Source organism: Euprymna scolopes, chromosome 38 (genome assembly GCF_053919585.1).
Source record: "Euprymna scolopes isolate OS-2025 chromosome 38, ASM5391958v1, whole genome shotgun sequence".
In the NCBI taxonomy this organism is placed as follows: domain Eukaryota; kingdom Metazoa; phylum Mollusca; class Cephalopoda; order Sepiida; family Sepiolidae; genus Euprymna; species Euprymna scolopes.
In genome coordinates, this window is record NC_136519.1 from 28,899,823 (window position 1) to 28,914,163 (window position 14,341).

The 14,341-nt window shown below is 30.9% G+C and overlaps 1 protein-coding gene across 10 annotated transcripts in view; it reads left to right on the top strand.

Moving 5' to 3' along the window:
- Positions 1-14,341, top strand: part of LOC145263108 (AT-rich interactive domain-containing protein 1B-like) — a 161,563-nt gene that overhangs the window by 29,176 nt on the left and 118,046 nt on the right. For all 10 annotated transcript variants that reach the window (XM_080120038.1, XM_080120040.1, XM_080120042.1 and 7 more), the window contains exon 3: positions 8,727-9,035. In XM_080120038.1, coding sequence (XP_079976164.1) covers positions 8,727-9,035 — 309 coding nt within the window. The remainder of the gene's footprint in view (positions 1-8,726; positions 9,036-14,341) is intronic.

Genomic DNA, 14,341 nt, shown 5'->3' on the forward strand with positions numbered 1-14,341 from the left:
TTTTTTTTTTTTTATTAAAAAAAGTCAAATTAGTTTAATTTAATCTAACAAAAAAATGACTGGCGTCCCCCCCCCCCCAAAAAAAAAACAAAATGAAAAATAAATTGCATAAAAATAAAAGGAATATAATTTTTTTTTTTCTTGTCAATTTATTTTTCTAGGTTATCAGAATTCATTGGTTAAATTTAAAAAAAAAAAAAGAAAGAAATATCTTTATTTAATCTTTAATTGTATTTAAATGGAATCACAATTATAATCTTGCTGTTAGTAAATAGTTCTGTATTTTATTTTATTTTTAATTGAATTGTTTTGTAAGGTCGAAAGAAAAATAAAACCAATCTCGTGGCAAAAATCAGTTTGTGTACACTTCAAGATCAAAAAGATTTATTTTAAAATGGATGACATCATAACGGACAAATGGTTGTATATGCTTGTTTGAAAGTAATATTTGGTGGAGGGGGTGGAAATGATGAGGGTGGGTGATTATGCTTTGCCAGTGTTCATGCCAATGTTAATGACATCTGAATTGATTAAGATAAAGAAATAAAGATATCTTGAACCTTTTAAAAAAAAAGGGGGGAAAAAATTATCAATTGGTATAGAAAGAAAAAAAAAACATTTTATGGAAATAGGGAAAGGATTTCTTTCTGAATTCATTTCAGGCAAACTGCCTATTTATTTGCTTTTTCCATTTTCATTGGTTTAGTATTGCAGTATTTTCTCATTAACTTTTGTGTGACAGAATGGACACACACACACACACATTGATCATCTATAAATATAAAAGCGAAAATGTATGTTTGTATGTGTGTTCGCTTTTTCTGTATGTCTACAAAAGGATTTTTTCAGAGAAGCGGTCGGTCGCTTCACAACTTTTTATATCACATATAAATCATAATATCTCACAGTTAACAACGAAGCTCGCCTGTCTATTTAATTTGCTCGATTTATTTAGTCGCTCGCCGCATGTGGGTTAGTCTTTTCCTATAACATCTTGGGAAAATAAAAATCCCGCAGTCAAACTTGACCTCATTAACTGCTAAATCCAAGTAATTAAATAAATTCAAACGTGTTTCCGTTAGCATTTCGCGGTGGGGCAATGGTTAACGTCGCACGTTTTTTTTTTTTTTTTTTTTTTTTTTTTTTTTTTTTTCACACACTTTAATTTACAACTTTGCCTCAAGGGTTCGGGTTCGATCCTCATACTTACTCCCCCCCCCCCCCCGAGTTTCTACACACACCTCCAAACACCCGGGCAACGCCGGGTACCCCTTGCTAGTCTATAATATAAAGAGCAAAAATCTGTTTAAATGTATGCATGTTTGTATGTCTCACAAAAACTTTTGACAGGGGCAACGGATTTTCACAAGATTAGTATCATTTTTGAAGCTTGACCGTTTGGACGGCAAATATCGAAAAATTGGCTAAAAATATTTATTCCTTCACCCTCAACTAGGCACTTTTCTATAGGGACGGGTAGCAAAAAATCGTTCCTTCATGACAATTTAGCCATACACGCATGTGTAAAAAAAAACGTTCTTTCTTGAATTAGTTTAGATATTTAAAAAAAAAAATGACCCAATTTTGCTGACGCCGTCATAGACCAGTCAGTATGGTAGCTGCGTCGTTATTTTAAGATAGCATATTCAAGCTGAGATGTCGTATATCAGAGGAAAGACATTAGCAAGATATTTTATTTAAACTATGATTTTGCTAAAAGATAATGAAAAAGTTTCTGAGAATGCACAAGCGCAAAGGTGGAAAGAATATTTAGATGGAGTATAGATAAATCCAAGAATCCGTGGAAGAAATACTAATTACATACATACATGTATACATACATACTAATAAGCAAAAGACTAAACAAATGCGTGTTTGGTCTTTTCCTTATTACTATCTGTGTGTGTCTCTCTCTCTCTCTCTCATATATATATACATACACACACACACGCACAATATTTCCAAAAAGTTATGTATTATTTATTTAAATTAGATTAACTTGTTTTGATGGTAATATAGTTGTGATAAATAAGAAAAAAATGCATTTGTTCATCGAGACTTTGTAGAATAACTCTTCAGTTAAATATAATTTCTTCCGTCTTGTATAATATTATTACTAGTGTTATATTAAAACTGGCCTCGCTTGTCACTACACGCACTTAAAGGCTATCAAAAAAGAAATATTGATTTACGTGAAAATGATCAAACCATTTGAGACATCTAGTGCGTATAGCATCCCAGATTCCCACCAATACGAAGCTTCTGATGAGGCACGCTTGAAGTGATTCATTGCTCTAGTTACATTCACCTGACCATGGCGCAGCCATTTCACCAAAACATAAAATGCTGACTTCGTTTTCACAGTGGAACAGCAGCTAATACACTTGGTTATGTCTATGCAATCAACGTTAAATAATTTGCATAAGTGTTTTTATGTTATATAAAAAAATAAGTTAATGAAATTTACTTGAAAATCAAAAATCTAAATCTTGTTAATTCAAACATGCTTAGAGATTTTATTGTTTAAAATTTTGAATGACAGTTATTTTAAAGTGCTGAACTGTGAACAGATAACACATTTATTTCATTTTGTTTAGAACCAAGTGTTTTCTAATGCCTTTCTTGAACTTTTGAGTTATGTTTCTGAATGATAAAATACACATGAAAAATATTGAAATAACTCAATCGTGTACATAGTTTGATTTTAATCTATAAAAATTTTTGAAATATAATTAAAATTAAGGAAGCTTGACATTTTATACCTCCCATTGTTAGGATATTTTTTAAGTCCATGGACTTTTGTCATATTTATCACCCTACTCTTTCAGTAGGAATGTTACATTTTTGTTAAAACACAAGATGAAACAATGAAATTTGGCATTCAAGTGCATCCTTTGTGAAAATAATTTGAATATGCCAGTGAAAATCTCCAAAAATTAATGGTTTCCAAATAATTTCCAAAAAGTGCATATAAATAAGCTGCAGTAACTTAAAATACAATGGATTCTTTAGAAAAACAAAAGTTTAAGAACTCCAAAGCTAAACTGTAATGCATTTTACATACAAGAAAATGTAATTTAATCCTAGAACTGTCTTAAAATGTCTACATTGCAAGATTTCTTTGGCGTGATTATAGATGAACACACTCTGCTACCTTCTCCCTCCTTTAAGGTCCTGGGTATGAATTTAAACTATATGCGATGGTGAGGCCTCAGCGTGCAGGTTTTGGGGAGTGTGGAACCACCCTTTAATTGCCATTGCTCCCAGGTCGACTCTAACCCTGAGTGGTAGTACCTGTTAGGGTCCCAACAATGGGTTAATTAGAAAATGGTTTGGAAAAAAAAAAAACCTATTCTATTAAAAAATTTTTTTCAAAATCACTGGATTCAGCATTAAATGACCTGAAAAGGGTTGATATGCCGTAAAACAAAAACAATCAACCAACCCTCCTCTAAATATGAGATTCTAACTTTTTCAAACAATATGTAAACACCCTGAAAAAATTGGCAGACAAAAAAAAAAGAAAAAAGAAAAAAAAATTGGGAGCGGATCAGTTTTACATGTCATTTTAATGTAAAATGATCTCCACTACTGGGGCTTTTTTTTGTAACAGATTGTATGGTTGGGGGTGGGATTTTTCCATTCAAACTTAGTGGTAGGATAAGGATGAATTTTATTTTGGAGAGGGTTATGGGATTTTTTAAAAATTTATTAATGGAAGACTTCTTACTTCTTTAGGGTTAGTAATATGGTTAAAGGAAGGTATTTATTTATTTTTGTCACTCTAACCTAGGGTTAGAAGTAGAGCATTTTTTAATTCTAACTTTTCAGCATGAAAAACAAAAACTCTTTGAAGACTAACCACTAACAGGGCTCTACGGACAAACTTATCTAAAGATAAGTTGACCTTTGGCAACTAAATATTTTCGTTTGCTAGCCAAAAAGAAGTTACCAGCCGAACCCACATGATTTTTAGAATATGATATCTTAGTTCTGTGACAAGTATGTACATCATGAAGATTTTTTTTTAATAAGTGTAATTCTAAACATACAACAAATTTATGTTGAAGGTATAAACATTCTAATTTTTTCAGATTTTTTTTTTTTTTAAACAGCCTTTGTTAAAAACTGACTATATTCTATTAAACTTTTAATTCAACTTTGTTCGTTTTATAAAAAAAAGAAAAAGTTGAGATGTTTTTCATTCAGTAGTGAGCTTTGGAAGGTTGTCGCTGAAAGAAATACAATCGCCTAAAGATGAGTGTTCATTATTTCTAGTCGTCACTTTGAAAAATCACAAATGCGCTGTTTCACTCGCAATGTAGAGCCCTGTCTAAAAAAACAAGAATGGCCTGGAAATAGGAATTATTTTACATTATATGCAAAAATACCTCCTCACACTAAATTTTATTTTGTTCCTTTCCAAGAATATTTGAATGTTCACACAATCGCCTTAAAAAAGTAATATATATATATATATATATATTAGCATGGGTGCCCGGCATTGCCCGGATGTTTGGAGGTGTATGCTGAGCAAAAAAAAAAAAGTCAATTTTTTTAACTTCAACCCCTATTAAGACCCCTTAAAATTTTTTGTTTTGGGCTCAAATCAAGTTATTAAGTTAGATCCATGTCCAAGGAACCTTTATCTAAAATTTCAAGTTTTTAGACCCAAAATTGTCGGAGTTTGGTAAAGTTCTCAAAGGTCAAATCGTTGAACTCTGACCACTTCAAAGCCAAATTTCTGTCCGAAACCGATCACATCGATTTTCCCAAATCTCAGTACCATGTATATCAAATTTCGAGTTATTTGACAGTTATTGTGTAGGGAAATGCACACACACACGTTCACTTTTATAGATATAAAGATATATATATATTATATAATTTTTAATTGGTGGCTAGAAAGTCATTTCTTACTATAATTAAAGTTTGAAAGTCGAGTATTAAAAAATAAAATCGTATTTTTATTTTATATTGAAACAAAAAAAAACACTAACTACATTAACTTTTTTGATTGTCAATTTGTTTAAAGAGTACTTGAATGACAAAAAAAAAAATAACAAAAAACTGTATTACTGAAACAAAGCATTTTTTTTTTTTCATATTGGGTAATTTAAAATTGCTAAAACGAAAAGATAAAACATTCACTTGTAACTTTAATGCATACAAAGAGTAAAAGGGTTGATTTACTTATCAGTTGGGGTATGAAATATCTTTCAAAATGTCTGATCCTCCTATTAGAGAGTTCTTTGACATAGCCATACCAGCAATGCTTCAAATTGTTTTTTGCCTCCACCTAGTTTTTCAAATGTTGTCACTAAATTTCACAAAGAAGCATAGTAATTAACTTTTAAAAAGCACCCTCGTTCTTTGCAAAAGTTGTGAAAATGACCTGTTAGTGGTATTAACAGTTTAATCATCTCCCTTAATACTCTTCATATATATATATATATATATATATATATATATAATATTGATCCTCTGTGAAAGTAAATTCATTTGTAAACAAAATGTTCATATTTTGAGGAAATAAAGTGCTTTGGTTTTTAAAATATGACCGTTTTAGTAGAACTGCCTTACTGATTCAAATATTTTTTTATATTCAGTTGGTATTGCAACATGATGGAAATCTTAAAGAATAGCTTAATATCTAATCATATCGAAAGATTAAAACTGACCACTATAAGGACACGCGTGCAGAGCAGGAGACTTTGTTAGTTTGGTTATGTTGAAAAAATGGCAACTCATTTAGTACAAAAAAAACTATACTATTAAGAATTAAATGATATCTTCTAAAATTATTCTTTAACCCTATAAAATTGTTGAATTATCTCAAATATTTATTTGATTCAACTTTAAGGAGCAAAGATGTAACACATCTTCAGATTCACAAAAAAATTCTACATTATTTTCTATCTTAGACTAGCAGGGTTATCCAGCATCACTTGGGGTCCTAATTTACGTAAATTATGTACAGTACAGGAAATAAAAGTAAAGTAAAAAAAGAAAAAAACTGTTTAAAAGTGATGCTAATATTTACATAAAATAAGTCACGCGGTTTGGCTGTGTAAATAATTTAGATCTTTGGTGTTACTCCAAACAAATTATTTTTATGTTAATCCTCCTATATATATATATATATATATATATATATATATGATTGTATGTATTTGAAACCAGACCTCTAGATCTACAATCTGATACCCTACCATCTAAGCTATTTCCCTTGGTTATTTATCATATAATGCTAATCAGTTATTGTTGTATTGGAAATGCTATATAGAAAGTTATTGAAAAATGCAACCATTTTAACATCTGAGACGAGATTGTTGTGGTATATTTTTGCCACATTACTTTACAATATATCAGGACTCAGATTTGTGGAAGCTGGCACTAGAAAGACATGCGATGACTTATGACGGTGCTTAAATCATGTAATTCATGATGCGGCTTCTTGGAAAGAGTTTGACCACCCATGTGAGGTGATCAATGTTTTCGAATTAAAAGAAGGCAAACTCTTTGTCATAATTAAAAATTATATATAATCTCTTGATTTAACTTGAAGCAAATTCTTTTCGTCTGTCTGTTTAAGTAATTCAGGATAGTTACAATTGTTTTTCAGTACAAGGAAATTTGTCTTTCTTTATCTCTAGTACAATTGAACCAAAAAAACTTATTGGTGTCGAAAATGAAGATGCTTTCTGTATTTTCTATCAGTCATATTTTAGTAGTTATCGAGGCCGAAATAAATTGGTTGTTTTGTGTTTTTACATTGTTTTTTAAGTGTTTTTTAATTTCATCCATAATATTAGAAACATTATAAAGAACAAAAGTCGTATTGAAAAAATTGAGTAATGGTGTCACTTATTTCAACCATTTGCTTGTTCTTTGGATTTTTTTTTTTTTTTTTTACCTAAAGCAGGAAATTACATGATCACTAGAAAAAAAAAAAATCAAGCAAAAATGTTTGGATAACTTGGAAAAAAAAAAAAGTTTATACAAACCAGCAATATTTGCCATCATCATCATATTGCACTGAAATTCAAAATGGCTGAAGTTGTTAGACATTAATATGTTTCTTTTCACTTATAAATGCAACTGTATTTAGAGAAAGCAGATTTAAATTCTTTCTTTGCATTATGTAAACATCTTTTAATGGTGCATTTGGTTAACATGTTCATTAGTGAGCTGAGGTTCAATTCTTGATCAAGTCATATCAAAGACCAAAAAAAAAAATTGACTGGTACTTGATGCCTTCTTGCTAAATACTCAATATTATAAGATGTAGAGCAATTCCAAAGAAAATAGTAACACCCTCCCCTACATTTATGTGGTGGTCAATGAAAAGGGAACCCTGAACTGGTTGATCCATTTTCTCTTTTTGTCTCTCTGTATACTATATATTGCTTGTATATAAATGTTTTGAAAAATTAAATAACAATACATAAATATTTAATCTTAAAATTAATCATCTTTTCTATAAACTAAAAATATCACGACTTTCAATCAAAATAATTGACATGAATTTTTATAATTTTCAAGGTTATCATTTTTTTTTTTTTTTTTTATATTTTTTTTTCAATTAATGGCTTTACATATCTTTTCTGTTTATCAAAAAAATCATTTTTATCTCAATAGTTTACTTTTTTGTCATTAAATCATTAAGCAAAATAACTCTCCTAGAAAATTATTTTTAGTCTTTAAATGAGGGCGATTGTTTTGTGACAAGCTTTTATTTTTTTTTTTTGTTTTTCCATTTGTTTTCTCGTTTTGAAGTTCATCTGCATTTCATTTTTTTCTTTGTGTGAAGTGTTTAGACTAAATTAACTTGGAAAATTTATTTGGATGTTTATTTTTCCTTCTCTGTAAATTTATATTAATAAAATTATGTGACCATTTCTAATGTCTGTTTCTCATCTGTAACTTACATTTTTATATCCGTATTTTTAATCATAAATTTTTAGTGCAACAATGTAAAGAAAAAATTTAGTTTGATTTTGTACCACAATGCATTTTGCCCATGTAAAAAAAAAAAAAAAAGAAGAAGAAAAAAAAAATCGGCCATATTCAGCTTTTGGTAATTAAAAAAAAAATGTTTAATTTAATATCATTGAAACTTGTCTTAACATTTTTAGCAAATCCTCATTTAATTTAGACTTAAGTTTTGCAAGCTTTTTACATCCAAATAATTATATATATCGAAATTAAAATATCTATACAAAAGTTATAGTTTTATAGCAATTTGGTTTAACTATTAATTTTTAGAACAAACACTATCGTTAAATTTAAATTCCTAATAAAAGAAAAATAATTTTTTTTTAAAAATTTTTTAAATTTTATTTTTAACAAAGAAGCAGCATGGGTTGATAATTTAATGACTTCTGTTTACTAAAAAATTAAGTATCTGTTTTTGCAAATATGAAATTAAAGAAACCATAGTTAAAATATTGTGAATGTTATTTCTCTGATACTTGTTTTTTAATAATTATCAAAAAAAAAAAAAATGTGATTGCATTTACTTAAAAATGGTTGAACTAATTGTAGTTGCTAAACATGGAATTTCAAAAAATAAATTGTAATTAACAAAAGCCTACTTTATGAATCAATTTCAAAAGTTAAAAAAATTAAATATAACAAATATTGACCCAATGGGTCAGGGTTGGTTTGATTTTTAGTAAAGCTGAATAATATTAATTGCTCTTTTTTTTTTTTCTTTCTACCAGATGCCAGGGCAGTTTGGTCCAAATCAAATGGTATTTAATCAAGTTATGTCTGGATCGCCACAAGTTGTCCATCAACAACAGCCTACTCCACAACAACAACCTCAGCCGCCTGGGCCATCTCCTCCTGGCCATTCACCTCAAGCTCCCATATCGAATGCCCCTCAACCACCACCTCCTACATCAGTTTCACAACAACAAACACAACCTCCCCATTCCCAACCGTCCCCTCAACCTCAACCACCACATACTTCTCAACCATCACCAATGCAAAATCAATCTCCTCAACATAATCAACAGAATAGTCCTCAGGTTAGTCTTGCTTTCTTTTCTTTAAACAGTTTCATTTTCTTTTTCTGTGTCAATGTATACCATTTGTCATAATGGTGAATGTTTGCTAATGGGCCAGGGGATCAGGGTTCAATCCTCAGTCAAGTCAGACCAGACTTAAAAAATTGTACTTGAATGTTTACTTACTAAACACTTAGCATTATAAGGGAAGGTTGATTAATCTTGCAAATGGAGTAGTACCCTTCCTTACACCTTTGTGTAGCAGATAATGAAAAAGGAGCCTTCTTGTTGCCCTCGACTGTAGTTTGCCACTTAGCTTTAGTTTAATTTGTGTATTTTTATTTAACTATAAATGTCAGATGGCATTATTAAATAAAAGGTTTGACATGTTTAATATTTATCTGATAACGTAATTTACACAGGATGGTATTTATTAAATAATCCTCTCACTATGTCCGTCATTCAGAAAACTGCTTGACACTGTTTTCTGAATGGTATGCTTTTTTTTTTTTTTTTTTTTTTTTTTTTTGTAAAAGTTAAGTGAATAAATTAGAAACCCATGTTTTATTTTATTCTATTTTTTAATGGAAATTTATATTGCATATTTTTATATTAGCTCTTTTATCCTTCAATTTAAAAGAAATAATTTTTTTTTTTTTTTTTTTTTTTGTTAGGAACAATTTTAATTAAAATAATTTTAATCAAATTTCAATTTGGATTATAAAAGTATTTCATTTTTACTTCATTGCACAATTATTTTTTGCACGTTTTTATGTCATAATGTATCGCAGTAACTGCATGTGAAGTGATGTTGATGTCGATGATGATTATACAAATACTTTACCAGGCTTTTTTTTTTTCTTTGTTCTTATTTAGAATTCAACCTAATACAAAAAAAAAAAAAAAATGCAGAAAAATATTTATGGTGTATCATGGAATCAAAATGCCATATTCCAAAAATTACAATAATTGATCTAGTTTTATTTTTAACTAAGAAAATCAAATTTTATTAGTATCTGAAAAGTAACTGTCTTACCTACCATTACCAAAAAAAAAAATATATATATATATATATATATATATATATATATATATATATATATATAAAAAACAAAAGGAGATAACTCGGCAATAATTCATAATTACTAGATTTATGTTATAATACGGACAAATTTCCATTAATCGCTTAAAAATTATTTTCTTTATAAAAATAAAACTACTTTACCAATTTATGATTTGTGAAATATTTTCTATGACGGGTATGTACATCATAAAGATTTTTCTGTGTTTCTTTAGGTTCTTATTTAGAATTCAACCCTTTTTACCAATATTGAATAAAAAAAAAAAAAAAAAAAGTCACTTTTCCCTATTTTATTTACTTGCCCGGGTGTTTGAAGGTGTGTGTTGAGCAAAAAAATAGAAATAGTAGTAAGCAGGCAGGCTCAAACCTGCACTGCGAAGGAGGAAAAGAATGTGAAAAAAAATTTGACGTTTTTGCTGTTGTGTCCATTGCCAAACCGGAAGTGGCAATGGTTTGAATTAAGGTTAGTCAATCGAAAAGGAGGGATGATTTTCTAAAATATTGACAAAAAGCAACCCCCTCCTTGTTAGAAAAGTGCCCGGTTGAGAGTGAAGGAACTAATGTTTTTAGCCAATTTTTCGATATCTGTCGTCCGAAAGGTCGAGCTTCAAAACAATACCGATCTCGTAAATATCCATCGCCTGTCAAAAGTTTTAGGCAAACATATATACATACATTTAAACAGACAGGTGAGATTCATATTATAGATGATGTGCAATTTACTCTACTCTAGTAAAAGAAGAAAAAAGGAAATACTAACCATGAATAATCTAATGTGGGCGGCTTTCCAAAATAGCAACATGCCCAATGTTTGTTCTCCCCAAAGACCTGTTTTACAATTCTTAGCCAGGGAAAATCCCAATTCTGTATGAGAGTATTCAAATCTTATTCATACTAGATAATCTTAATTTATAATTGGTGGACTTTATTGAGGGATGGTGATGTATTATTTAAAAAAAGAAAACAAATATTACACTGCATTATTTATTGATTTAACATTTATTTCTTGTCTTAATTTATTGATTTAAAAAAAAAAAAATGAATTTTTTGGTCCCGCGGCAAAAGAAGGGTGGACCTCACCCTTGTCCATTCGTCTGTCCACACGTGTTTCAATAACTACGCCTTGGGATTTTTTAAAATTTCCCACAAGCATTAAACATGATATGAGTAAAAAGTAACAACGGATATTCTGGGAAAACTCTGGTGGCTCCCCTGGGGGGGGGGAGTACCTTTTGGGTTAACATGGCTAAAATTGACACTATTGTGCTTAATTAAAAAAAATTAATGACTTGGATTTTTATAAAACTTTCTGAAACGTTGTAACTAAGTGATTTCTATATAATTTTGTTTGTCTATACTTTGCGATAACTCTTGGGTGTGTCCCAGAGGCTCTTTTAGGGCTAATAAAAACACTCCATTTTTGAGACTTTTACCATATTTGTCAAATTTTCTGTGTATGTCTATTTAGCAGTTTTGCATGGTGCTGAACTCAAATTTAAATATGTTAAGGCCTTGGGGACTTTTGGGGCTAAATGGGGTGGGAGGCAATGACGGACTTGGTCATTTTTTTTTTTTTTGCATGGTGTAGAACTCAAATTTACATATGTTGAGCCCTAAAACTGCACCGTTTGTTCATTTTCACCAGGATTTGACGTCCCCTGGGGACTTTTGGGGTTAAATGGTGGTGGTGGTGGGGGGCATATGCCATGTTCACTGTGCAGTCACAGGGACTATGCATGTTTCACTTTTTTTTTTTTTTTTTTTTTTTTTTTAGCAACCATTTTTAAAAGGTGGTCAATGTACCTGCCTCTTATTCAAAGTTATGTTTGTACCATAAAACTTGTGTGGTAAAGTAATAGATTTATATAATGCATAAGAGTGACTTATGACTACCCCCACCCTCAATCTCTATCATTATTAGGACTAGGACAACAGAATGTTCTTATTGTTTTTGACTCGTAATATCTGACACAGTTAATCAACTGAGAACCACATCACTCTATATAAAAGCAAATACGATATCAACGGATACTCAAGAATGTAAAGAATATTCCGTTGTCTTAGCTCTACTCCTTAAATACCAAACCTGTGAAAGGTTAAAAGAACTGCTAGTTAATGCTCATTGGGTCTACAGAACAGTGGTGCTTCTTTGATTTGCAAATTGGCCATAGAACATTCTGCCGATGACTTGCGACTTTGCAGGAGTTGGCTAGTAACCATGATTTTGACTTCTGCAATTATTTCTTAGGACTTATATCAGTCTCTTAGTACATCTGTTGGTTTCAAATGAGAAATGAATCTTGAGGAACACTGGCTAAAATTTGCTTTGAAAACGTCATTAATGTAATTAAGTTTCCAGATTCTGGTTTTTAAAAATGGTACAGCTTTCTGAAACTTTAAAAATGATTGAAAATTCTTACTTTATTATTGGAATAGCACTATTCATCTAGCATTGTCCATGTGTAGATATATTGCTGGTCGGGTTTTTTTTTTTTTGTTTACAGAGGAGTCACCACTTATCAAGGCTCGGAGGCCACTCAAGGATAAGAGTTAATGAGTGTACAGTAGTCAATGGGATGGGACAATATCGTAGGAATCGTTAATAGTGGAAATTTGGTAAATTCGATTACTTAAGGAGACGGTTCATACAGAACTTGTTCACGTTGGATTTGAAGACGACCATATTGTAGTTAGTTGGAAAGCAGAAAAACGGAACAGAGTTCCGTTCCACAAGTCTGCAGTTCTAAGAAAGAAGCTTTGTTCATGGAATCTATGTTTAGGTTTAGGCACAGATAAAGAGTGGGGGAAATTGGTAGTGGTTTCTGATAGACTAGTGTTTTTTGTGAAAGTTAGGCTAGGGGGGCCATAGATTGGAGCTCAGACGAGCACTTTCCATGAAAATAATGATAAAGCGAAGACAGGCTCACAATGTCTCTTCTGTGGGGAAAAAGGTTGCAAAGTTTATTTTGAACTCTGTCAAAGGTAGGATAATGTCTTTCTAGCAGCTCCTGGCCAGATGTGGCAACAGTATTCCATCCTTTGATGTACTTGGCTCTTATACAGGTAGAAAATCAGCAGTGAAATATTTACTGGAGCAGTAGAACGATCCCACCATTTTTCCAGCATCCTTGGAAGCAGATTTGATGTACGTGTTCCATCTCGGATCAGGAGTAAAGGTCATACCCAGAAGCTTGTCAGAACTTGGAGCCTCCCCAAGACGAGAGCCATTCATTTCAATTGGTGCCAGACATGGATCAGAATGTTACTGTAATGATAAAAGCTTAGTTTTAGATGCATTGAAAGTGACCAGCCACCTCTTTCTCCATTGCTTCACGTGTTCAAGATTAGAGGAGAGAGAATCAGAACTTAGTTGTTTACGGCCTTTGAAGTGTTGCCATAAATGGTAGTGTCATCAGCATAAATATGTACAAATGATCTTAGGACGTGATTTAGGAGATATTGATGTAGATCAGGAATGGAGTTGGGTCCAGAATGGGCCTGTGAGGAACTCCAGCATTAATATTGTGAGCTTCTGATTTCTGCCCATCAACCACTACTCTTATGGACCTATCAGAGAGAAATGATTTTATAATTGAAAAGATATTTCTAGCTATACTGTAGCTGGAGATTTTGTGGAGTAAACCTTTATGCCACCCTATCAAAGGCCTTTGATATGTCGAGGGCAAATGCCTAGAAAGGAAGCCTCTGTCAAGAGATGACTAATCCTGTGAGGTTTTCTCAGCATAAAATAATTTTAGATTTTGTCATATTTACAATTTTTGCCTTGAAAGAATATTTTGCTATTTCATTTCCAATATGAAGTCAAGTAATAAAAAAAATACATTTGAATCTTCTGCTTATCAATTTCTATAGCACACAAATACTTTTATTATGGATAGAAAATGAACATACACTCATTATAAAACATCAGTAAACAAGCCAAATTCTAAATGATTTGTTTAGATGATTCAGAGGTTAGAATCTGCTAGATTTAAGAATAATCAGCTTTTTCTATGATCTAACCATGAAATTTTCATATGTATTTTACCTATTCTCAGTATTGACTGCAAAAATCTGACTCCTTTATTTTGGAAACATGTTTTTGTATGGAACTCTCAAAGATTACAAAGAAAATCTATGCTTTATTTGATTTTGTTTCTGAATTGTTCTGGCTTGAGAAAATGGTGGTTTTCTGAAACACTTGTACATGTGGATAAGTTTGGTTAGGTATTATTTTCCATGGCTG